General features: G+C 42.6%; 1 protein-coding gene across 1 annotated transcript in view; it reads left to right on the top strand.

Moving 5' to 3' along the window:
- RGS22 (regulator of G protein signaling 22) overlaps positions 1 to 27521 on the top strand; it is a 140643-nt gene that overhangs the window by 99618 nt on the left and 13504 nt on the right. The window contains exons 15-22 of the mRNA XM_075549437.1: positions 4835 to 5029; positions 7002 to 7094; positions 9214 to 9386; positions 10400 to 10562; positions 12029 to 12187; positions 14222 to 14290; positions 17943 to 18104; positions 24969 to 25148. Coding sequence (XP_075405552.1) covers positions 4835 to 5029; positions 7002 to 7094; positions 9214 to 9386; positions 10400 to 10562; positions 12029 to 12187; positions 14222 to 14290; positions 17943 to 18104; positions 24969 to 25148 — 1194 coding nt within the window. The remainder of the gene's footprint in view (positions 1 to 4834; positions 5030 to 7001; positions 7095 to 9213; positions 9387 to 10399; positions 10563 to 12028; positions 12188 to 14221; positions 14291 to 17942; positions 18105 to 24968; positions 25149 to 27521) is intronic.

Raw genomic sequence — 27521 nt, forward strand, 5'->3', positions numbered from 1 at the left:
TAAAGAAATGTTGTGCAGCAGATTCACCCGATGTGATGCGTCTTTTGATGTCTTGACTGCGCCGTCCATGAGCGTTGACTGTGGATTCAAGCAAGGCCAAATCCTTGACAACTTCAATTTTTCCTGTTAATCATGATATTAACTATTGGTCCAGGTGTGCGGATTTTGGTTTTCGTTACATTGATTTGTAATCCATAGTCACTCAGACATTTAACTACACATACACAACTCATGGCACTTCCTTCCCCTAACTTTTAGTGTTTTGAAGTTTTTCAGCACCTACTCTGTGACCTTTATAGCATGTTACATATGAGGGGTACACCCCCCCCAAAGCCCCCAGATTTTTATCAAAGCTACGTATTCAAAAAATTTTTTTTTACAAAACAATCTTATCACCTTCAAAGTACTGCCTATTACACTTAATACATTTGCCAAATCTGCAATTCCATTCTTGGGAACATTTTTCAAACTCGTCTATTTGGATGGCTGACAGCACCCATCTCCTTTTTCACTTCACCTCTTCTACGTTGTCAAATCATTGTCCTTTTATGTCCCTCTTCATTCACGGAAACAAAAAGAAGTTGCACTGAGAGAGGCCAGGTGAGAATGGTACATGTAACATGGGACAAGAGAGGCATTGTTGTTTTTTGGGTTTTTTTTGCCAAAAGCTGGTGCACTGAGATGGCTACATGAGCAGGTGTATTGTCATGGTGGTAAAACCAGTCCCCTGTCTGCCACAAATCAGGCCTTTTTTGTCACACACTTGTAAACAATCTTTTCAGAATCTCTAAAAAGAAAGCATGATTAACAGTCTGACCTGGTGGAATGAATTCCAAATGTACTGCAAATTGACATTTTCATCTGTTCAGGAAGTTGAGGGACATCCAGAATGAGATTTGTCATCAATCGACATTTCACCTTTTTTGAAACAAGAAAAAACACTCATATACTTGACTTTTTCACATAGCACTGTCCTCATATGTTCAACAGAGCCACAGTTTCTGTGACATTTTTCCCAAGCAGGAAACAAAAATTTCAGATCCACAAGCTGTTCTCTTAAATCGGCCATCACAAAAATGAGTTTCAAGTGAAACTGCTTTCCTGAAAAAATTCACTGTGACCAGAGAGAACCTTCCCAGGTGATGCCACTGGGTGCACTAACTCAGAGCAAGTTCTCATCTAGTAGAAGAAACGCTTAGTACAAAAACTTCACCTAGCGGAGATTTCCACCCCCCTGAGTGTTTTGGGGCATCATCTTATACACTAAATCTTAATTGACTCAACTTTGGTGTCTTATCTCCATTTTTCTTCCGTGAACTGCAGGCATGGGTCCATTGTTGGAAATCATCATAATATGAACTTGGAAATTCCCCTTTCACTTCCCAAATTCCCTTTGCCACAAATGTCCCATTCATCTATTCAGCAAACAAGTATCAAGTGTCTATTTATTATGCATTGAACTTTGTAGTACTCTCCTTTAATTTCTCAACTTTTTTCAACTTACACTGAACTCTAATTTTTTGATAATTTACTCTGTGCATTCTATTTTCACCTCAGTTCTGAGATCATTTGCTGTTTTACTGATCATGGACTTCATTTCTGATCATTTAAATTGTACTTTAATCAATACCTTCTATTATTCTATTTTTCACATGAAAATGTCATCATAATTGCATCTTCTATTTTGTTTGTTCTTTGAATCAGTCTATTACTGTCTCTGTTTTTCAGCTTAGTTTTTAACCCTCTGCCTTGGTTCATCTTATATGTCTCTGATGTCTATTTCTCAGTCTTTTTTTATTATTATGATTTCATCCAGCTTGATCAGCAGGGGCCCTGGTTGCATAGTGCTTAAAACCCTCAGCTGTTATTAAAGAAGTTAGCAGTTCCAACCTACACGCCACTCTGGAAGAAGGTGGTATCAGTCTGTGTGCTTAAAGATTCACAGCCTGGCAGCTATCTATTGGTCTTTCCCCAACTGGAGCAAAGAAGTGATGAAAATAGAAAAACACATGGAAACCAGTAGTCCATTAGAGTAATAGGCCACCCAGCTAGCTATCTCCACAACCCTATAACCAGCAATAACTAGATGGTGCCCAGCAACTGCTACCAGCTGCTGTGAAAAGGATTATGTTAGAAGTCCTTGATAAAGTGGGCAAAACTGAGCAGACCTCAAAATCATGTAGAAGCTCAGATTTACTGGTCAGCTAGAGACTGGTGGAGCCTTAGTGTCCCCTCTGTCTGGGACTGAACTTAGTGTAAGCAGCCATTTAAAATGAAAAGGGCAGCATTTACCCAAGAGCCAAGTTCAAAGGGTTATGAAGGAGGAGGAATGGAAACAGGGAACACGGGCCGGAGGGAGATAATGATACATTCCATGAGTTGAAACAAAAGGTGTGTGACTTGTTGAATGGAAAACGGATGATCTGCTTTGTAAACTTTCACCTAATCCGCAACAAAAGTTAAAAGCAAAAGATTTTCAGCCTGGAAACCCTAGATGAGAGTTTTAGTGTGTTCCATGGAGTCACTGTGAATCAGAATCAGCTCACTGCACTTACATCATTAAATCAGCACTCCTTGCTATTTCTCCCACCTGCTTTTTGGTTAGGGGTCATTTTCTTTGTGTCTGGGCCACCATGTAATGCAGTGATGCTGGTGATGGGGTCTCTGTTTTTGTGTTTGGTTTATGACACTTTTATTTTGTCTTCCTTTTGGAAGGGTATTTTTATTGGCAGTTAATTAACTTTGGCATTCTAAAGACTCAAGACTGGAGTCGTCTGCTCCTGGTCCATCATTTCTCTTAGGGTGTTTAAGAGCCTCTGGTGTCTCCAGGGGCTTCCTTACCTGCAGGTCTTGAACTCCAGTCTTGGCCTCCATGGCACTGTGACCTTTCTGAAAGTTTCATTCATAGGTAAAGAAAGAGAAGGATGTTGGTCTTTACTGTGTATGAGATGAGCAGGCACGGGAGCATTCAAGCTGAGGAGTGGTGTGAAAAGGATTGAGATATCTGCCAGCTAAAGAACAGACGGTAAAGAGGCAAAGAAGAAATTTGGCAGAGCAATGAGGATGCTATTGTGAAAACTAGGTGAAATCAAACCAACGGGCCATGGCGGCCATTCTGACTTAGAGTGGCCCTAGAGGTCAGAGGCGAACTACTTCCTAGGGCTTCTGAGGGTGCCCATGGGAGGACATAGAGTGCCTGAGCTTCCTGCGGACCCTTGGGCTAGCAGCCGATTTGAAGCCCGTGACGTGCAAAGAGCTCCTGCAGGGCAGGAAGGTGGCGCATCATTTCCTCCCTCCACTTGAAAGAACTTCCAATGGGCCTGAAAATTTTTTTTCTTTTTGTTGTTGCTGAGTTTTTAAAAATTTTGTTTGGGGCTCATACAACTCTTATCTCAATCCATACATATATCCATTGTGTCGAGCACATTTGTACATTTGTTGCCCTCATCATTCTCAAAACATTTGCTGTCTGCTTGAGCCCTTGGTATCAGCTCCTCATTTTTCTCCCTCCCTCCCCGTGCGCCCCTCTCTCATGAACCCTTGCTAATTTATAAATTATTATTTTGTCTTATCTTACACTGTCCAGCGTCTCCTTTCACCCACCTTTCTGTTGTCTATCCCTAAGGAGGAGGTTATATGTAGATCCTTGTAATAGGTTCCCCCTTTCGACCCCACCTTCTCTCTACCCTCCTGGTATCGCCACTCTCACCACTGGTCCTGAAGGGATCATCTGTCCTGAATTCCCTGTGTTTCCAGTTCCTATCTGTATCAGTGTATATCCTCTGGTCTAGCCAGATTTGTAAGGTAGAATTGAGATCATGATAGTGGGATGGAGGAAGCATTTAAGAACTAGAGGAAAGTTGTATGTTTCATCGTTGCTACACTGTACCCTGACTGGCTTGTCTCCTCCCCATGATCCTTCTGTAAGGGGGTGTCCAGTTGCTTACAGATGAGTCTTGGGTGCCCAATCTGCTCTCCCCCTCATTCACAATGACTTGATTTTTTGTTCTTTGGGGGCATGAAATTTTGATCTACTCAAATCTTCTCTCCCTTCTGAGGTCTTGGGTATTTATTTCTAAAATTTATATCCAACGACACCTCGCTTCAGCTACAGCCTTTCAGAGAGTGCCTGTTCTCTATTTAGGTCAAAATTAAAATTTCACAAGGAACATTTTCCTGCTCTGGCCTTTGCCTCCCTTCAGAACTTCTTCTCTTACTCCACCTCAACCCCCACACGCCCACTCCACCCTAGAGTCAGGGTTCTCTGCTGTGCACCCAGAATCTCTGCAGAGGGACCGTGCCGAGGGCCCCTGTCTCGTCCCATGGTTTCTGTCTACTCTGGATCCTCTTTTTCATCATTCCCTAACATGCCAGAGCCTTGGCCAACTGACTGAACAAGAGAAAAGGAAACACTAAGACTTTGGAATAAACGCATGGCTTTGTCTCAAGGCTGGGAGCCCTGCTGGTGCTGTTGGTAAGCCTGGGGCTGCTGGCTGCGAAGCCGGCAGTTCAAACGCACCAGCTCCGAGGCCGTCTGCTTCCATGAGGATTTGCAACCCCCAGAAATTTAGGGTTCTGGCGAGCTGGAATCCACTCAGTGGCAATGGGCTTTCGGATCCTCTCAAGTACGATGGGGCTTCCAAGTTTGTGGGGAAATTTCATTAACTTTGAACCCCATTTCTCCTGCACTTTAGGAAGTGTAGCTTTTGTACATCTTTTCAAGGAAAAGATCACTTGAGTTTGCCCCTGCTGTGACTTTGAAAAACGCCATGCCTTTAAGAAGCCTGCTAACCATTCTTGTACCTCCCCAAACCTCCTCCTTCCTCCCCTTTAGTATCTTTTTGCCACGTACATCGCTCCTTCGGCCACTCTGGACATCGCGCTCCACCAGGAAATGAAACGAGACATTTACATGAAGATCCAGCCACCCTTTGAAGACCTCTTTGACACAGCCGAGGAATATATTCTCCTCCTTCTCCTGGAGCCCTGGGCGAAGATGGTCAAAACAGACCAAAAGGCTTACAAGAAGGTACTGTGGCCTGGTGCCTTTGGGGCGTTCTCCGGGTTGAGGAATAGCTTCATTGCTGGGTCACAGGAGACGAACCGCAACGGCTTTTACACAGGCCAGCGATCCCGAGTCAAGATTTGGCCGCGCTCAACCTATCGACTTTGTTTGTTTGCCAGTTTCCCATTGGCTCCTAACCAAAGAGCTAATTCTATGTCATTCTTGCCCTTCTTCGCACATGTGTCTGAAGAGGGCAATGTGCGTGCTGGTTTCCTGTGAACCAGCAAAGTAGGCCCTGATAGCACCCCGGCCGCGTGCCTTCTTGCCATTTTTCTCCGCAGGGGACTTAATTTTGATTCATGGGAAAAGCCCATTTCATCTCGCGTTGGATGAGTTACAGTCGAGAACCATAGCGTTTCGGATACACGGTGCAAAGCAGAGCCTCTGACTTCAGCGCCGCTGTTGAAATCCCCCAGATGTTCCTCCGGCCAGAGCGCCGGGCTGGGTGGACGTTCCGGCAGCACGTCTTGTTTCATTCTGGAAGAGATGGTTTTGAGCCTCCGTGCTTGGATGTTTTCATTATTCTCATGGATGGGTGGAGGAAATGCCTTTATTTATTTTGAATCACAAATGAAAACCATCCATGGTTCTTGGTTTTTTTAAGAAATTTTTTTTGGTTCTTGTTTTTTAAGTGAATGTGTGCACCCTAAACAAGATGTCATTTCAGGTGGAACGCTGTTGCCTTGGGTTGCTATACTTTGTTTCCATCTACTGCCCGAGTCATGCCTTCCAAGAGAAAGGCGGGGCTAGGTCATTCCGATGAAACGATACTCAACACCTCGCAGAGAGCTGACCGTATTTGGATAGTGACCGAAAGGATCCCATGTGGCTCACCACATTCAAAGACCAAAAAAAGACATTTTCACGCCTGAATTTCCTTCTGTTCTGAAAAGTTATTAAATCACCTTTTCTACTACAAACCTATTATCCTAGGCAAATTAGAATACCATGTGAAATTAAAAGCAAAGCAAAACTATTTTCCCATTTTAATTTTAAATATAATGTATCGGACTGAAGAAAGCGGTCCTGAGATGGTTAAAAATAGGGTGGTGGTGGTAAGGATTTGGAATTATAACTAATATATTGGACTGAGGAAAATGGTCCAGAGACGGTTAAAAATAAGGAGGGGGTAAGCATTTGGAATTATAACTTATTTCCCCCAAACCAAAAGTATTCTTATAAAATGCATGAGACAGTCTTCTTTTTAACGATAAGAGGAAAATTAAGCCTCTGGTTTTTTGTTCTGCAAATTTCCTTAGATTCAGCCCAGAGGACTTCTTTAAAACTGGCTGAATTATGTCACCAAACAGATAACCAAGCTGACTACCAAAGCCAGCTATGAAATAACAGATCATCCTCAGGCCACAAGTCAGCCAAACCGGGTCTTCCTGGCATTACAGAAATGGTCCCCACTGCAAAACACTTGTTTTCTCAAAGTCTAGGAGCTGCCAGGAGGCTTAGTTTGATAAGCAACTCAATTGCTATAGCAAGGAAGTCTGGCCACAGACTAATAATCCTCAGGATCTCTGTTCGCCTGTGGACTAGGATCCTCAGGGCCAGCAGTGTCCGGCTTCAAGACTGTTCTCCTGGTCTCATGTACAGGGATTGGAAATGTGACTCGCCTCTCTGTCGTGTATCCGTTAGTCCACCTGGGGCCTGCAGAGAAGAGGCCTGGTCTTTGGTGGTACTATCATCTCATGACAAATATATGGATTAAAAAACAAACAATCCACAACCTATTATTTCATGCAGTCCAGGGCTGACTAATATGTTAAGCAATGTTGGTATTCCTGCTTTTGCCTTCAAAATAATTTGCCTTCTTGGCAAGTGAATTTGGTTTTGAGCCCACAGTTCTTGGCCAGTTGTGCCTCTGCCCCTCGCTTTCTCATAATGCACATTCCCATGGTGTGACAAGCATTATTGTGACTGTTATTAGGTGGAGCTGGTGGAAGAAAGTCGGCAGCTGGACTCTGCGTACTTCAGAAAGCTTCAGGCTTTGCATAAAGAGACATTTTCCAAGAAAGCTGGGGTAAGACAACTCCCTGCTTAGAAAAAGAAAGAAACAAAACCAAGAACGTTGTTTGCTCCCGAGACCGTCCCGCTGTGGTCAGTGGGGGAGGAACTCGTGTCTTGCTAAAGTAGTAGGCTAGGGGTTCTCGGAGTCCTCTTGTCCCTTTGCCTGACCTGCTGAGCTTCACAGATGTCATGCCCTGCTGACCCCTTTCTCAGAGCCAATAAAACAAAGTCACCGAGGGTGTGCCCTGGGACCAGAACCCCCAGCCTTCAAGCCAGATTGTGTACCCCTGACCCCACTTTTTTTTTTTTACCACTATTGGTTGTTTTCTGACTGTCCGACTAGCAGCCGCTCTTTCTCGCTGTCAAGTCACAAAAGAGTTAAGTGGAGTTTCATGAGCAGGAGTGGAACTCTCCCTGCGACAAGAATAGGCAGAAGCAGGACTGGGGAGGACATGGAATGGAGTGCAGGAAGGCAGTCAGGAGATCTTAGGTTTGACAAGGATATTAAAGTATTATTTGGATTTCTAAATTTGCAACGTTTCGAGTGGCGAATTGAGCCGGAGCAGATGCACAGAGTGAAATGCGTGCATCTCTATTCTTAAAAGGACAGTTTTGGCTCATATTTCTGATAGGGACAATGTCCAAGGAATTATTAGCTAAAATAATAGAGAACAGAAACATCAGTAGACCATGACCCTATTTGGGTACAATTACCTAGGTGTTTCTAAATAGACACATGTATTCAATAGGAGATAGCTGAAAAACAGTTGCCACAGGATAGAGAGGGATAAGGTTTCAGATGCTTTCTTACTTTCTTTTTTGTACTTCACAAAAAAACCCCAAAACTTTTGTTCCTCTAAGTTTTATAAACACGGGCAAGTCCATTTTTATAATGGAACGTTCATAATAACTGCCTTAACACAGACGTTCTCTACTCGAAATGCAAATAATATCTTGGAAAAGGTACATAAAAATTCAGAAAGGTAGCAAGCACATAATAAAGGTCTATTATAAATTTTATGAACTAAAATTTATAGCATACTCTATAATCCTTCTACTTAAAGGAAATTGATTTCTTGGAAAATTGGTAGTTTATCTCCTGGTCTGAGGTCTTTAAAAAATGGGAAATGAGTCAAGGCCCTAAGGAATTATGTAAGGGGAAGGCCTTTTAAAGAAGCAGCACTTTACTAAGAACGTAGCCCTTTGCCCTCTAGGCTTGTGAAATGCCGGTGAAGCAGAGGTCTTAAAAATACCAAAATATTTGCTTTTATGTGAAAGAGATTACTTTTGAAGAATGTATGATTAGAAAAGGATTTTCTATCACCCTATAACCTTTAAAATTGTGCGATAGAAGACTTTTCTATTTGTGATAAATTGTTAAGTGAAAGGTTACAGAACCATACATACATGTTTACCCTTATCTTTATTTTTAATAAAGTGCATGGATGCTTACAAAAAAGACTAGGAAGGTATTTGCCAAAATGTTAATGCCGGGGACCTCTGAGTAGTAGTATTGTGTATGATTTTTATTTTCTTCCCCTCTTCTTTTATAAATTAAAAAACAAAACACTAATATTGCATTTAAGAAAGGGGGAAACAATGATAAGGATCTACATATAACCTCCTCCCTGGGGGGCAGACAACAGAAAGTGGGTGAAGGAGACATCGGACAGTGTAATACATGACAAAATAATAATAATTTATAAATTATCAAGGGTTCATGAGGGAGGGGGGAGCATGGAGTGGGGGGAAATGAAGAGCTGATACCAAGGGCTCAGGCAGAAAGCAAATGTTTTGAGAATGATGAGGGCAACAAATATTCAAATGTGCTTGACACAATGGATGAATATATGGACTGTGATAAGAGTTGTACAAGCCCCTAATAAAATGATTATAAAAAAGAAAGAGTATTTTATAAACCTACTATAGTGAACGTACTTTGTATATCAGTCTAATAGATGCTTTTTGAATGTACCTGTAAGTAAGAGGATCGTATGTAAGGGAACAGAACAACATTTGCTGTTAATTAGACCCCGAAGGCCCTAGATTCTCTACCTAGTTCAGAAAAGACCTTGGCCCCCAATCCAGTCTCTCTGTAGTAATGGGAAGACATTGTTGCCTTGTCTCACCAGGTCACTGCTCCAGAAATCGGAGGTAGTATTTTACAGCCCCTTGAAACCTATAAGCAAAAAGAATTTTGGAATAGTGTTCCTGAAGAATACAGACATTTTAACTTTAACGATCTGCTAAACAACAAGCTGGAGTTTGAACATTTCCGTCAGTTTCTTGAGGCTCACTCTTCAAGGTGAGTGACAATGTTGGTAAAGGTGCTTTTCTGGGACAACGTAACTTTTCTAAGTGACTGATCTGGGTCCAACATATTCTGATAGTGACTTGGTGCTACATTTTGCCTGAGTCAGTAACAACTCAGGAGCATAACCCTCTGAAAATCCGTGTGAGCGACTTTCCGTGGTGGAGTGAATTATAGTGTGACAACCTTACAAATGTTAAGGATTCTTTCTTACCAGAGGACGTCAAAAAAGCTCGTGGGAAAATTCCACTCTTCCCGGGCTGTTTCCCATGAATTTTTGGAGGCCCCTCGCGTTTGTTGGGCCTTTAGCGTCACCTGACTTAAAACATCAGTATGCTTCTTCTTTCCCATCTTCCATTTTCTGCTTTTGAGTTTCTCCTTCTGGGTGCCCTAGTGATTCTTTCTGGGAATGTCTCTTGCATATTTCAATAACACAGCTATACACTATCCAAATTAATATAGGGTCAAGTGAGACATAAGAGAACATGGCAGTTTTGCCCCATACTCTTGTACCCTTACGCCATATTTATTGCTTATTAACTGAATTAGTCATCTTTTTTATCTGATTAATTTTCCCTCAAGGGAACAGAAACTAGCAGACACCTCGCAGCCAAATTTTGCAATGATAATTATATACATATGCAAAATTTCCCTTTCTGTGTGATAATTTAGCAATGGTGATAGTGGACATTCTATCAGTATAAATTTCTCCATATTTGAAATTGAATGTGTGCTAGTCCATCATTAATGGAAGAACTTGAGACCATTTTAATGTTGATAAGAGACACCCCCCACCTCTGACCCCTATAATCCTAGTTCTCCTTGACATCATTAATTAATATTTACCCAGCATGAGAAGTATCATAAGATCAAGCTAATTGGTCTAGGACGGGACCTGACACAATCCTGTCCTCATTAGTGATCGAAGCAGTTGTGCAAACTAGTCACAGCCTCACTTCATGAGTGCCATCAAAACTGCAAGGACTCTGCTTTTGTGTTTGTTTCAGCCTGGACCTTACCTGCTGGACAGACCTTGAGCACTTCCGGAGAATAGATTTTAGAGATCGGAACCAAAGAGAGGCAAAAGCTATAGATATAAAAAACAAATACCTAAATAAAAAATACTTCTTTGGACCCAACAGCCCAGCTTCTGTATACCAACAGGACCAGGTACCCAAACGTGGTTTCTATAGTGACATATAGAAATAAGCTCTTCTATTTCTCTTTGCCGCCAATCTTAAGACTATAAATAGATGTCAGATTAGTGGTCAGTACTGGGTTTGTTACTCTTACAAAGGAATATGGAATTTGGAATATGAAAAAGTAAGTATTACTGATTTGAAGTTTGTTAATGCTGTATTGGTGCTTTAAAGGTTCAATTATAGCCGACGTGTCTCTTTTTTTTAATTGACCATTTGAAAGGATGTCTATCCTAATGGTCTATGTTTATAAAATATACATTTCAAATGAATTATGAACCCAATTAAAGAAAAACTCAACAATCTTCATGAGTGTACCAATTTTGAAAAGACAACTAGATTTTTGGTAGGGAGGGGAGGAATAAAAAAAAGTCTTTGGGAAGAAGGAGGAGGAGGGATTCTAAAGTGAAGCAACCTTGACCCAAATGCCCGCCCTTAGTTCCCTGAGATACAAATCTGGGACCCATTAACAAAAGTGGCTGAGTATCCCAAGAAGCACAAGTAAGAAATAAACACATGGGAAGCATTTGTTTTCTATTTGGCTTGTGCTACATTACGTGAGGTTTCATGGTATCCGATGCTACTGTGTGAATGCACCACAGTACAACATACTGAGAACTTCAAATTCCGGTGAAAAGTTACCCGTCCCGATCCTAGCCAATGGTTGCGCTGGCTACAGACGACCTTGCCCAAGAACAGAGCCACATCTCGCTAGCGAGGTAGTCTTTTTCCTTTTTTATAAAAACAATATTATCACTCATGTTATTTGGCCTATGTTGTTAATCAAAGGATGTTAATAAGGCATTTCTATTTTTTATTCAAAAATAATATATGTTTTTTTAAAAAAATCCAAACCTCATGGACATTGAGTCGATTCCAACTCATAACGACCCTACAGGGCAGGGTAGAGCTGTTTCTGTGGATTTTTGAGACTGTAACTCTTTATGGGAGTAGAAAGCCTCATCAATAACAATAATAATATATTATCAACAATACTATTTGATTAGCATATTCTCTGAGTCAAGATGTTTCTTGGCTCATTCATGCCACATTTTCTCATTCACAACAGAAAATCCTTTCCTCCGTGGGACATTTTGACTAGACTCATAGCTTCACAGAATGGTAGACCTAGAAGAGAGCTTAGAGGACATAGAGACCCGTGCACTCATTTGACACTTGATGATACTGAGGCCGTGGAGCACAGATGTCACTGTTTATGGCAACCCACTGCAGTATGTCAGCAGTCAGTCTAATCACACCACGACCTCCTAAATCACAAAGCCCTGATCTTAGGAGAGCACACCGTACAGCCAGGAGACTCTACCCAGTTCAAAAATCATGGCACTTGTTGGGAAATCAGCAAATGATCTGGGAGGGGAATTTGTATTTCTTTACCAAAGCGGACACCTGTAGTTTGTTTGATTGCCATCCTCTTAGATAATGCGGCTGAGTGGTGGTTGGGGAAAGATCCTCCACGAGCAGCTTGATTCGCCTGTCCTAGTTGAAATTCAGAAGCACGTCCTCAATCGGCTCGAAAATGTGTGGTTGCCAATGTTCCTTGCAAGTGAGCAGTTTGCAGCTCGTCAAAAGATAAAGGTATGCACGTTAATCTAATCTTTGGATCCTGGTCGGCAATACCTTCCAACTGTGCATACCTGTTGGCCTAGCTGTTGCCCTTCAGTGGCATAGTGGTGAAGAACATGGGTTCAGACTCCCCCAATTTTCATCCCAACACTGCTACACATGCATTGTATGTACACCCCAAGGGCCTGTCATCTCAGTGTCTTCATTTGAAAAATGGAACCCATCAGAGTCACTTCTTCAGGTTATATGGGTGCAATTTGAAGTGAAATGATGTACGCGGAGTTCCTTAGGTGGGTGCCTGGCACAACATAAAGACTCAAGTGGTACCTCTTAGATGGCTATTATTCTTAGCATTATTTTTTTCTAAGTCCTTACACAAGTGAACCATGAAATCCAAGAAAATTCATGTGGGGGAATAGTTGAGTGACTCATGATAATTTTACACTCTAAAAATGGGTAGATTTCAATATTAAAAGATCATATAATTGAGACTTAAATATAAAAAGTATTTTTCCACCTGTACTGATAGGAAAGACATTTTTATTGATTGAGTCGATAAAGGTGAATTGCAATATATGGATAATTATCCCATTTTATATACTTAGCGTTCTAGATCTGTCTTCTGTCTAGGTTGGGTCTACCTATCCATCTATGTAGATACTTGAAAAACATCTAGAAAGACCTCCCTTCTTGGAGTTTGTGCGGGGAATATATTCGAAGACGTTTGCTTTCTAAGGGGCATTATCCTTGTTGCTTGTTTGGTTCTTTTTTTATTTCTTAGCATGCAGTGTGTTTTGACAATTAAAATGTCATTTCACACCTAAAAAGAGGCAAGTGGGATCTTTGCAAAGATAGCCCAATGGGCAGAGAGCATGTCATTTTGGACTGTAGTGTGCAAAGCTGTGTTCTATTAGCATTGCCCGAGAGACACCTAAAAAAGCTACCCTCTATATTTAAAATATCAAACACTTGGACACTCGTATTTTTGGCAATATCTTTCGTCTTAGTCCGCTGAGAAACTTAGGTTATAGAAAACACAGTACAGCTGCGAGCACAGAATTTATAGTATGGAGACGTCCAGTTGACTTTTTTAAGGCCTGAAGTTCCTGTAAATAAGCTTTGGGACAACTCACATTTCCCGATCCCTTTCTTCAAGGGCAGTTGGCTCACCGATATTATTGACCACATCTTCTCACTGAGCTTCCCACAGCAGTGTTATGGTAACCTACAGTCATCTGTTTCCTTAGCCTTCTTTGGGTTGCCAGCAACGTAAACTGATTCTGGCAATCTTGAGCCAAGGACAAAAGGGAACGGTAGAATTTATTATAAAATGATGCTGGGACATTTCACCGACTAGGGAAGAAGTCACACCCAAGCAGTAGGAAGAGCAGGGGTCATGGTCCACTTGGCAACCCAGCAGAAAGACTTCTCAATTCTTCTCTCCAGACTTTGGCCACCAGAAGACATAGGCCCCATGGTTCTAGTTCATGTCTCTTTAGATCAATTCCTGGATTACGTGTTTGGGGATTTGTTTGTTTGTTTGTGTTTTTGCCACAGGCAGGTAGAGATACAGAGTTTAGACTTGACAGAAGTTGTACCCAAGAAGGGACAATGTGATGAAGGGCCAACAGATACTAAGCCTCCCAAAGTATCTATTGTATTCCTCCTGTGTTAATAACTTTTGAACTCTCCTAAAACAAATTGTAAGATTATGTGGGGGAAGCAAAAAGGGCACAAAAATCTGAGAAGTTATAACTCTGTCATCAGCCTCAGTTTTCATGTGTCCCCGCATGAAATGCGTATCTCCGTTCGGGCACTACTGCCAGGTAGGATTAGCTCCGTTTTGCAGATGAGGAATTGAACTTGCCCGAGGATCTGAACCCAGGACTTGCATTTCGAAGTCTGAACCTTTCTTTAAATGATGCTGTTTTGTTATCCAAGCTGAGCCCCGTGCTTTACTTACTGAGTGATTAAATTAGTAAATGATTTCCCAAGTGTACACATCTTGGCTATGTGCCAAAAAAAAATCATTGGTTTTCCTTCTAGGTACGGATGAAGGATATAGCCGAGGAGCTCCTGCTACAGAAACATGAGAGGAAGATTGGAGTCTGGAAGGCAAGTTGTATTTGCTATCCTCTTCCTCTTAGAAACTTCACTCTGCCCACAAGTAGCTTTTCCTTTCCTTGCTTGTTCAACGACCTTCATTGTCAACACTGCCTCCTGAGCCACTGTCTTGACTTCGGACGTCTCTAGAAACCGTTCTTCGTTGACTGGTAGCATTTGGGGGCAAGCCTGGCTTTACCAGAGCCCTGTTCTTTTTCCTTTTGTTTTAACCCCAGAGGGAAGATGAACAATGTTTTCCTTTTTTCAAATTATTTTATTGGGGCTCGTACAACTCGGATCACAATCCATCCATCCATCCATGTGTCGAGCACATTTGTACATTTGTTGCCCTCATCATTCTCAAAACATTTGCTTTCTACTTGAGCCCTTGATATCAGTTTCTTTTTCCCCTCTCTCATGAACCCTTGATAATTTATAAATTATTATTATTTTGTCATATCTTACATTACCTGACATCTCCCTTTACCCACTTTTTTGTTGTCCATCCCCCTTGTAATCGGTTCCCCCTTTCTACCCCACCTCCCTCTCACCCTGCTCGTATGGCTACTCTCAATATTGGTCCTGAGGGATTCATTTGTCCTGGATTCCGTGTTTCCAGTTCCTGTCTGTACCAGTGCACATCCTCTGGTCTAGCTGGATTTAAAGGTAGAATTGGGGTCATGATAGTGGGGGGAGGAAGCATTAAAGAACTAGAGGAAAGCTGTATGTTTCATCGGTACAGAGACCTGTTCTTACAGAGTTCCTGGACCTGCTCAAACTTAAAAGCATGTGTCTGTCTGGCCAGATAAAATGTTTCACTACTCTGTTTGTAGTGGGTTTCTTGAGACATAGGGGAGTTTGTTTGTTACTCAAGAGTGGATTGCACAAAAAGAATGGGAAGCGCAGAGCAGAGTCCGCTGGGGAGATCGGCTTACCTTCCCTTCTTCATTAAGAACTACATTTTAGTTTAAAGAACGAAGACAGCTATCATTCTGGTGAAGCTCAAAGCCACTGCAATTTGTTACGATCCTGGAAATCACCTACTGTGTGTCAGCATGATAAGCGCCGTCTTCTTGTCCAGCTTACAGGTTTATGTGTATTTATCTTCCTGCAGCTGACAGTAGGATATCCAACCAGATCCCCTCCAAATGAATCTGTAAACTTTTCTTTGAATGAGGAATGTATGTATTTGTTAAGATGTTCATTTTTGCATTTTTTCCTCTTGGAAAGAAAATCAATGTTTTAATATTTGTCTTCTTTTGCTGGATTTTAAACTGAAAAAACTAAAAGTAGAGTGGAATTGCTCTTTACTGAGTTTTAGTATCTTAAGAAGCCAGTCTTTAAATATTATTTGCTAAGTGGGTTTTCAATAACATCCCCAGTAATTCCAAGTCCCTTCTCTCTAAAGGGCTGTAAATTTAACATGGGCCACATGCTGAGGGTCTTAGCCTTTCATCTGGAACACAGGACTTGTGCTTCACTAAAATAACCGTGGGCATCTGCTCCCTTCATCTAGTTCAGTGGTTCGCAACCTTCCTCCTGCCGTGGCCCTTTCATACAGTTCCTCGTGTTGTGGTGAACCCCTGGCCATCAAATCATTTCCGTTGCTGCCTCATAACGGTAATTTTGCTACTGTTATGAATCATCATGTAAATATCTGACATGCAGGTTGTATTTTTATCGTTACAAATTGAACATGAACATAATGAAAGCATAGTGATTAATCACAAAACAATATGTAATTATATATTGTGAAATATTTATGTGTTTTCTGATGGTCTTAGGTGACCCCCGTGAAAGGGTCGTTGGACTCCCCAAAGAGGTCACGACCCACAGGTTGAGAACCGCTGATCTGGGTGGAAGTTCCCACCTTTCTTCTTGACTGCCTGGGGTGCCTTCGCTTTTCCGCTTCCAAATTCAGCTGTCCTCCTTCAGCGCCCGTCCCTGTTCAGCTTTCGCTTCCTCCAGGGGCACTTAGTTACCACTTCATTAGTTTTCTTGAGAGGCCCCCAGGGTACAGTGGTACAGGGCTTGGCTACTAATCCAGGGGTCCATATCAAACTGCCCCGGTGGCTTCTGATGGTGCTCCTGGTGGCACGCTGGCTAATGCGAACAGACTGGTTGGTGGCTCCGACCTCCCAGTCACTCCACAGGAAAAGGGTGGCAGTCCTGCGAACCCCTAGGGGCAATTCCACCCTCGCTATGAGTCCGAATCAATTCCATCACAGTAGGGGGTATTTCCCCCTCCCCTTCCTGTTTCCGTAGCACTTTTTACAGAATTCTCTCAAACACTCGTATTGATGTCCGCTTGAAACTTGTTTATAGGAACTTATGTATGGTCAGTAATGAATATTCAGTATGCATTTTCATTCACTAAACTCATCAGAAATGCGGCCATTCTAATAATACTTTCTTGCCTCATAGGCTAAAATCCAAAAACCAAACCCCACACCTCCAGTAAGTCCATTCTGATGCATAGCGACCCTGTAGGACAGAGGAAAAGTAGACGCTTACTCTCTGTCCTGCATTATGGGTTATAGTAGAAAGGTTTTCAACTGCCAAGGGGTTCTGAGCAGCCAGTAAGTAACTGCCCCTGTGGGTTTCTGAGACGGAAACTCTCTACAGGAGTAGAAAGCCTCTCTTTCTTCCATGGAGCGGCTGGTGATAATCAGCTTTGGGGAAATTCAATAAAATTAATATAGTTAAAAACATATACTCAGTAAATTAAAGAAAATCTATTTCATGTGTTTTTGAATTCTGATAGACTATTGTCTCTTTTAAAATTATGAAGATGTAAAATATGTGTAGGTAAATAGACCTTAACTAAAAAATCATGAATATTTGTTTTTTGTTGCTGCTGTTATTTTACATAAGGTTCCAATCAGAGGACATCGATTATTTTAAAGATCATTTGCTATTATAAATTACTGTTGTACATAATTATTATATAACCAATAAGTAAATTTAAATATAATCACCACTAATTGTTCATGATAATTTATCACTAAATATTGTGCTTGTCTCACCTATGACTTGACCTTTCTAGGCTAGGATCAGAGTAATCCTCGGCCCTACACTCTCTACTTCAACTCTGGGATTAACTGCTAACTGTCCTTCTTAAAGCATTGAAAAGGCATCTTAAATGTACTTTGTAAAAGGTAGAGAATGAATTATACTTTTTAACGGGTACATTTTCCTGAATTTCCCCAAAGCCATTTAAGCCGACCTGGCAAGAACGTGTTGTTAGAAAGCACACCTTGCTGTGTAACCTGCCCAGGGACAAAACCGTCCATCATCAGAACTCTGTGATTGCTTGGTTCTCCACGGCCACAGGGCTCACACCAGCCACTAACAGCTAGGCATTTTGCCATTCGTTTTTTGCCACTGTCCCAAATGGTAATGATGGCTAACATTCTTGAGCAGTGTGGTCATGTGTTCTAAATCACATCCAGTCATTTTCCCCCCCTTTTCTACCTTTTCCCAGACAGACCCTGAACAAAGCAAAGAGGCCGAGGGGACAGGACAGTCTCCACCATCTATTGTTCCTGTGCCGCGGAGTGCAGCAGTCAGGATCCAGGGGATCCAAATGGATCCTTTCTGACCTGACCAATGGCCTGCCTGTGTTCCGAGCAAGACTGACGTTCTCTTCTCTTGTCTTGGACAGCCGATTGACAGTAGATGGATAGCTTCGTCTTGTGAAATCATTGCTTTCCGTAAAGCGTTGCTGAACCCAGTGACTGCCAGACAATTCCAAAGTTTTGTGGCTCTAAAAGGAGATTTGTTGGAAAACGGGGTGCTCTTTTGGCAAGAAGTACAAAAATATAAGGTATTGTATTCAGGACTGGTTAAAGCCCTCTCTTTTCAGAGAGGATAATGAGTTAACTTTATGGACAGGATTTGTATATCTCAATTTTGCCATCATCTCCATCCAATATATAAATGTCGAGATGGTTATGGTTTCATGTCTAGATACATTTATTGCTCTATAGTGAACAGTAAGAAGAACCCTGGAATAACTGTAATATTATGTCATTATATCATCTAATGAGAACCTTTTTCAAAAGATAACTTTCCACCTTAAAAGTCCCAAATTTATTTGGGCTACCACCCACCGCCCTTTTAGAGAAAACAAATTGCTCAACACACCCTGGTAGTTAAAATCGTCTGTACTATAATGCACAGTCCAGGATAAAGTGTAAGTATCTGCTTTGACAGCCCGCTAGCCCACCTTGCTCCAGCACTCCCCGGGGTGGGGGTGGGGTGGTATTGCCCACTTCAGGAAACACTGCTGTATACCATCTATCTGTAACTGTATACACATTATACATACGATACCTATTTCTTCCTAGAGATACCCATATTTGTATTTAAATCAAGATTTCTGTACGAAAAGTCCTCCCAGAAGTATTTACAATAGTACGCAAAGATAGTGGATTATAGATAAATACAGCAATGACGATACAAAGGCTTTTCTATCAGAAAGAGTGGCCAAATACTTAACAGGAAGTCATCAGTGTGATGGGACTTCACAAAGTTTGTGGGAAAGTGGAATTAAGCGGTACTGGAATTTTTTTGACAGATGTGCTTTTCAGATAAAGGTATTTGATGACATTATAAAATACCTGCATCAGAGAGGAAGATAGCTCTTCTCAGTTTGTGTCATCGAGACTTGAATGCATGATCTGGACTCTCTCTCGAGTAACTATTCTTTTCTGCTAAAATGCTTCTAGGAGTCAGAGCAATCTTGTGTGTCAGTCTGGGTGGACTAGAGAAACAAATTCATGGACACTCATGTGTGTATAAGAGAGAGTTTGATATACAGGGTAATGGTAATTAAGAAAGCATCCCATCCCAGTCCGGTCCAAGCTCATAAACCTAATATTAGCTCATATGTCCAATACCAATCTATAAAGTCCTCTTCAGACTCATAAAACACATGCAATGATGCCAAATGCAGGACGATCACAGGCCAGTGGGTAGAAGTCTTTGGATCCAGTGGCGTTGTAAGCATCTCAGTGTTGGCAGGCATTTCCACGTGGCTTCTCCAACTCCCAGAGCTGCAGCAGGGTAGGCCCATGTAGCTTTTCCTCAGGGATCTCGTAGGAAGCGAGCAGAGAGAGAATGGTCTCCCACCTCAAGGGAGAAAATACAGGAATTCCCAGAATTCTCAGGAGAAGGCCATGCCCACACAGAGGCCTCTTTGGCTATGACCCAATTGACAGACTGGACTCCACCCCTTCACTCTTAATCCTCTCCAGTCTCAAATTGACACCAGATTATATAACTAGTACAACTTGCAAGGCATCCTGTCCTATCTCATTAAACATGCACTCACTCCTCACTATTGACATGGTTCAGTTTGAATGGCCAGGTTGCTATATGAAAATTGACATTATCCAAAAGTGGAGGGTGACCACATTAGATCACAGATTACATGACTGCCAAACCACTCAGAATATGGTCCAGCCAAGCTGGCACATAACCTTAACCATCACAGTCAACATTACTCTTGCTTCACACCTCAGCATTTGTACTGCCAGATGTATGTTCGTGCACAAAATAGTTGGATAGTCACTCTTTTGCTATTGTTATAAATGTTTAACATTGATTAAGAAATTAAGAACAGCTATATATATAATATTTGCCTATACATAAATACATAGGCAATTATTGATTATAGGCAGGCAGAGCTATGTTTAAGCTAATAGGAACAGGATTAAGTATAACCCAAGGAGCCCAGTGGAGTAGTGAGTTACAGGCCAGGAGGTATAAAACACCAATCCATTGAGAATCCTGGCTGAGCCAGATTTCAAGCCTTGGAAACCCACAGGGCCCATTCTGCTCTGTCCTATAGGGTCACTGTGAGTCAGAAGAGACTAGATGGCCGTGAGGTTTTTATTAAGTCTAGCCCTGCTAGTAAAGGCCCTTGTCTGATAGCTAGCTCAGTAGAGGAAACGAGACAGCTTGGTAAACAAGGCTTTCACAAGGATAGGTTCAGGCACAGCCAGCTCTTGGTTTTGGTTCTCTATCACGGCTGTCCTTTTTCTTCATTTTCATAATTCTTTTTCTTCATTTTTTTCTCCAGTAGAGAAGAAAGGGCACATCATGCCAGGTAACTATTTTAAAATCCTGGTGTAGAAGCAGATTTGCTCATTCCACAAGCATTAAATTTATAATCTAATGTGCCAGGTGTTGTGCTAAAGTATAGAAATAAAAACTAATATGACACTTTTTTTTCCCTCAAGGATGAAGCAGACCTTAAAAATGTTAGGAAACAGTGCTCCACGCTCTAACCCGGTCCAATTTTGGTACAGAGGAGGGGTGAACGGCGGGGAGAGCAGTGGGTCAAGGAGGTCTTCACAGAGTGATGACCCTTGACCTGAGTCTGACCTGAGTTGGCATGCACCCCACCTTAGTGAACACTCATGTGGCTCAATACTGTTTCTATGTGTTCCATGCAGTAACTAAGTTAGTAAAGTCAGTAAGACTGTTCCTATGTGTTCCGTGCAGTAACTAAGTTAGTAAAGTCAGTAAGACTGTTCCTATGTGTTCCGTGCAGTAACTGAGTTAGTAAAGTCAGTAAGACTGTTTCTGTGTGTTCCGTGCAGTAACTGAGTTAGTAAAGTCAGTAAGACTGTTTCTGTGTGTTCCGTGCAGTAACTGAGTTAGTAAAGTCAGTAAGACTGTTTCTGTGTGTTCCGTGCAGTAACTGAGTTAGTAAATTCAGTAAGACTGTTTCTGTGTGTTCCGTGCAGTAACTGAGTTAGTAAAGTCAGTAAGACTGTTTCTGTGTGTTCCGTGCAGTAACTAAGTTAGTAAAGTCAGTAAGACTTTACCAATCACAAGAATAATAACAAAGTCAGGGCTGTTAGTCTCATCATTTGGCAGATGAAGAAATGAAGGCACAGAAAAGTTAAGAAGCCCTCAACATGACACAACTAATTAAGTGGGGTGTGTGTGTTGGAATTTGAACCAACCCATCTTACTGCTAAAGCCCATGCCCTTGACCCCTTAACTAAACTGCTTCCCAGTAATGCTTATGATAATGTGCAAAGAGATGGCAAGATGCCCCTAATGAAAAATGGTTCCAATTCTTGCAAGATTGGAAGGAGCCCAGATGGTCAACCGTGAACTATTGTACTAGTGTCATAGTGAGTTACGAGTTGGGCTGCTAACCACAGGTCAGCAGTTCAAAACTGCCAGCCAGTCCAGGAGAGAAAGGGGAGCCTTTCTCTGCCTGTAAGGATAAGAAGGAGGAGCCCACAGGGTAGTTCTGCCCTGTCCTGTAGGGTCGCTGTGAGTCGGAATCAACTGATGGCCGTGAGGATTATAATACAGCTGTGCCACAGAATGTCACCACTCCAAATAGGCTATCAGAGAATAATTGAAGGGAAACTGCTCAGATTGATTTTCTTAAAAGCTCAAGCATCTAAAAAACAGTATGATTTTATTTACAATGTGTATATCTTGTGGTGGGGCATAGAAAAAGAGAATGGAATGATAGAGTCATTCAGAAAATATTTATTGAGTACCTACATCACTAAAACTCACTGCCATCCATTCAATTCTGACCGGACCCTGGAGATGGACACCTCCCCTGGACCGAGAGAGCCACCGATGTGTGCGAGATAGCAGTAGCTGGGGTAATGGGAATAAAATCTAATCAAAGAAACCCACTACCGTTGAGTTGATTCTGATTCATAGCAACCCTGCCTATGGTTTCTGAGACTGTACATCTCTACAGGGGAAGACAGCCTCATCTTTCTCTTGCTGAGTGGCTAGTGGATTTGAACTGCCTACCTTGTCATTCGCAGCTCGACCTTTAACCCAGAGTACCACCATGGCTCCTTAAAAGCCACTGCAGAGCAGAGCACTAAGACAAAAATCAGTTGTAACTCTGTCTAAATTCTGCCCCTTCACTCTCAAAATTTAAACTCTAATTTCACAGATTTGGCTTTATTTCATCAGCTTTATATTCCATAATAAGCCACACTCAGCAAATACATTATACATGGTCTACTAAAAACGACAAAAAAGTAGTGTGGCAATATAGTAAGCACATGTGGCATTTTTCTGTGGAAAAGCTAAATAAAATGATCAAAAATCACTGCCATAGAATTGATTTATAGCAATGTCATAGAAAAAGGTAGAACTGCCCCTGTGGATTTCCAAGACACACACTCTCTCTTTTTTAAAAAACATTTTACTGAGGGTTCGTACAGTTCTTGGACTCTAACTCTTTACAGAGTAGAAAGCCTCATCTTTCTCCCCTAGAGCAGTTGGTGGTGTCAGTCCGGGTAGACTAGAGAAACGAATTCATAGACACTCATGTGCACAAGAAAGAGCTTTATACACAAGAGTAGTCCAATATTGAGAAAACATCCCAGCCCAGTCCAGATCAAGTCCATAAGTCCTTTAGAAGCCCATATGTCTGATACCAATCCATAAAGTCCTCTTCAGACTCACGAAATATATGCAATGATGCCAAATGCAGGAGGATCACAGGCCAGTGGGTTGGAAGTCTTGTGGATCCAGTGGTGTTATAAACATCCCAGGGCTGGCAGGGGTCTCTATGTGGCTTCTCCATCCAGGGGTCTGGTTGCCTCAGGGTCAGTCCATGTGGCTTCTCAGCATCCAGAGCACAGCGTCATGTGTCTTGTCAGTAGAGCATCCCCAAGGAGTGAGCAGAGAGAGAGAAGTGTCTCCCGCCTCCAAGGAGGAAATACAGGAGTTCCCAGAATTCTCAGAAGGCCATGCCCACACAGAGGCCTCATTTACTATATCTTGATTGACAGGCCAGACTCTACCCCTTCACTCTTAATCCTCTCAAATGAACACCAGATGATGGAATGACCACATGGTCTCAAACTGCTGACATTATGGTTAGCAGCCCAACATGCAATGACTGCGCCACCAGCGCCCCTTTTTCTGTGGAGGTGATTGTCATATTGAGTAAAAAGTGCCACCTTATTTGGGACAGTCACATTGTAAGATTCACATCAGTGCTTTTTGTTGTTGTTTTGGTTTGGGTTTTAAAGCATAACCTATGCCAAACAGCATGTAATCTTTTGCATGGCAGTCACTGGAATTTTTATTTCTGTTCTTGAGCACATAAGACAGCAATGACAATGTGCAGAATACAGCCCATTCCTATTCATAGCAACCCTGTAGGGGAGAGGCTGCGATGAGATCTTCACAACAGCCAGCCTCATCTTCCTCCCTCGGAGCAGGTGATGGGTTTGGAACCACCAACCTTGTGGTTAACAATCCCATGCCTAGCTCACGGTGCCACCTGGGCTCCTTGTCTACATTACCAAAAGTCAACCCAACACAATGGCATCGAGTCAATTCTGACTCATAGCATGACCCTATAAACAAGGTAGACCTGCCGTCCCCACCCCCACCTACCTCTGCGCCACTGTGGGTTTTCAAGATGGTAGAAAACCTTCTCTTTCCCCCGTGGAGCAGCTGGTGGTGTGGGACCTGCTTACCTTGCGGCTAGCAGCTCAAAGCATAACCACTAGTGGGGACTTAATAAATGTTGACTTCATTTCTGCCCTGGAGTGAGAAACTTTCAAATAGGGTTGCTTTCCAATGATGCCGACAGGGAAAGATCATAATTCAAGCTAAGTTACCTGTTCATTAAAAAAAAAACGTGGAGACACAGTATCTGTGACGTAAACATGGAGTCCCTTTGACATATGCTCATTATCTTTAAGTTCTTCGAACATCGGAGGATAACGTGGATGGGTGACTCGGGCAATGCAGACATCCCGCATCCCTGCTGTGCTGCTAACCGGTGCACCTCAGTTGCCCTAGAAGCAGTTCTGGCTGGCCAAGCTCGTGTCTCCACTTGTAAGCTGGACAAGTGCTTCCCAGGGCCATCTCGGCCAGGAGAATTGACACTGGCTGCAGCCATGGGCTCAGGCACAGGGACAATTGTGAGGACGGTGCAGGCCATGCAGGAAGGGCCAGTGTTTCCTTCTGTTGTGCACAGGGTCGCTATGGGTGAGAACCACCTCCGGGCACCTAACAGCAGGACTATCACCCAGCGCCCTCTCGTTGAAGCTGACTCAATGACCCTGCCGGGCAGAGCAGAGCTGCTCCCTAGAGTGTCTGTGGTGGTCCGTTGTGAGAGGCAGGCTGCCTCACTGTTCTCCCACGGAACAGCTGCTGCTTCAAACTGACCACCTGTCAGTTAGCAGCCCAGTGCCCAACCCACCACGCCCCCTGGGCTAACTACCCTGAATCACAGTGTGTTTTCACACTTGACCCTCCATCCTCCGCTAGAGACTGAACCTTTTAAGGGTCAGGTCTGTATTTCGGAGCTGAGGGTACTATCTGACATATTGCAGAGAACCTCACATGTATTTGTTAAATGACTCAAAATAGATATGAAAGATGTTTCTTTGCCTGGATAAAAAAGTACACCCCCCAGAATGAAATTGGTTTGAGCCTGTACTTATGTAAGGTCTATGTGCCCAAGTCTTAGGTTTGATAACCCTAAGCACAGAGGACAAAATCAGTAGACAAACGGGGTATATTCTTCCCTCCCGACTTGTCACCCTCAGGAGGGTACCTAGTTTGAAAATATGTACATGTATTGAAACACACATTGACCCCGTTGCCTAAAGTGCTCTAAGTAGTGCATCACTCATGCACGCTTCTCTCTCCCTCCCTCTTTCTTCAGGACCTGTGCCACTCTCATTGTGAGGAGTCCATCATCCAGAAGAAGATCACAATGATTATCAACTGCTTTATTAATTCCACCATCCCCCCATCTTTACAAATTGACATTCCAATTGAGCAAGCCCAGAAGATTATTGAACACAGGAAGGAGTTAGGAGCATATATATTTAGAGAGGCTCAGGTAAGAGATCCAGGACACCCTGCTAGCGGAGCGGGTTATGCATTGGTGTGCTAACTGCAAGGTCAGCAGTTCAAATCTACCAGCCACTTCTCAGGAGAAAGATGAGGCATTCTGCTTCTATAAAAATTTACAACCTCTGAAATCCAAAGAGGGGAAGTCCACTCTGACAGGAAAGCAATTTGATGGCAGAGGGAGGTAAATAAAAGATCAAGGGGCAAAAAATAAAATTAAAAGATCAAGGGCATGGCTTAACGTTTTAAGCAATAAATTGATAATGTAGATATCTTTTAAAACTCTTTGCCTTCGTGTTTAGCAAGGTCCAATCCTCCTACTTCTGGGAGGTATTCTATCATATTAAGACTTTGCCATGTGTACCCCTCAAGTAGAAGACAGGTAACTTTGTATTTGGATAACCATAGTATACAGCAAATGAAACTATCTAAATACTACAGTTGGACTTTTTGTAATTGTTGATTTTTGTTTCCAACTTAACAAAGCTCCAGCTTCCTTTTTCCCCATCCATAGTGCCTTTTGAAATTTTTGCTAGCTTAAAAATATGTAAAATATGTAGGCCTCGAGATTTGTGTATTTTTAAAGATTGAAACATTCACATAGCTCATAAAATAAGTGAGAGGAGACGTAAGTCCTCGACCCGCATAAAGTACACAAGCTCGTGAAAAGAAAGTCAGGCCTGTTCACCCACTCAAGTTACTTCTTTTTAAATAAATAATAGAAAACAGTGACTTGGTGAATATAATTTATTTGCATTTTGAAAAGCCTTTTAGTGATGCTGTTCCTAAAAACTGATTAAGAAAAATAAATTATAATCGGGGAGTAGGGAAGGCCGTGTCATGAGCTAAGTGATATGAAACAGTTTTAGGGTGTGATTGCCCTTGAGCGTGGAAAAAGGCCATGATGCCTTCCCATTCGTTTGGGAGCCAGCTGTGTTCGAAGTCCCCTAAGGGTCTGGAAATGGACTCACCGCCCGAATGGTGTCTTGAAATGGGCAAAGATGAAGATGGAGCACAATGGTGGAGGATGTGCTGGCAAGCAGCAGAGAGAACGTGGTGCCAGAATTGTAGCATGGTGTCCATTGAAAGACCTCGGAGACCATAGCCGAGCCCCAGTCCCCCTGATAAGCAGGCCAAGCTGGTTCCAGGCATTAAGACCTTGACTCTGACCGTGAAGGTCTGGAGTCCCTCCAGGACTGGGGTGTACATGGGTTGGTCTTGGCCCACTCCCCAGAGATCGCAGCCAATGAGGTCTATTGGAGGCCTCTAACCTATGGCTTTTCCCCTTCCTGTGCTTCCCGTGTCAGAGAACGACATAACCTCCTTCCCAGGTGTGCAAGCCAGAGGTCTGGTTGCCATCTCCATGTTTTCCTCTTCCTTGTTCCCATCTCTCCATTTCTCATCCACCCCGGAAACTTCCACGTGTCTCCTTGCTGTTTGGCATTCCTTCCACTTAGCACCAACGCCACGCTGCCACCACCACAGGTGAGAGCTGCGATGTTTCTCTCGTTGATTACCCAGCCCACGAATGCCCCCCACTTCTCAGCAATCTACAAATCACTCACTCCACCGCAGACAGCCCACTCCATTTCAAAGTCTACACTGGATCACGCCATGTCACTGCTTCAAATATTCATTGGCTAGATGGTAGGCAAACACTCATTTTGGTAAAAGGGAAGACAATATACAGTAAGAGAGAGGCTGGCCAAAAAAAAAAAAAACAAAAACCACCAAGATGGAGGCAGGGGAAGACACGGGGAGGTTTGCAAGAGCTAGAGGCAACGGAGGTAAACACTGTGGTGTACACAATCCTGCAATCCCTGCGATCTAGGAGTAGATGCATGGACAGGTACGCACGCAAACCAGGTGTGGGAGGGAGAGTGAGCATATGCTCACGAGATTGTGTGTGTGTGCGCGTGTGGTGTGTGCGTGTGTGTTTGCCTGGGGATGTTTGTACTTAGGATTTGCCTTTGCTGCAAACATACCCATGAATGTGGCGAAGCAGATAAGGGGGAAAGCTATGAAAACCTCTTAGTCATAACCAAATACAATAGTACTAATGATGCACATGTCTAATTTTTAAAAATCATTTTACTGGGGCCTCGTACAGCTCTTATCACAATCCATATATCCCACATTTAATTTTTATAGATTAAAAAAAGTTAAAAGATATTTTTCTGAATGTCTCCCGAGCACCTCAGAATGCCATCCCTGCCGTCTCCGAGGGGTTTTACAAACTTGGTGGGAAATGGAACTAAAGAGGATGGAACCTTCCCATGCACTTGTTTGACATGACCTCGTCGATGCAGTCACCTTGAGCTATTCGAAGCTCTCCACATGGCCCTTCTGCCTTCCCCCGAGC

This window comes from Tenrec ecaudatus, chromosome 5 (assembly GCF_050624435.1).
Source record: "Tenrec ecaudatus isolate mTenEca1 chromosome 5, mTenEca1.hap1, whole genome shotgun sequence".
Taxonomy (NCBI): Eukaryota; Metazoa; Chordata; class Mammalia; order Afrosoricida; family Tenrecidae; genus Tenrec; species Tenrec ecaudatus.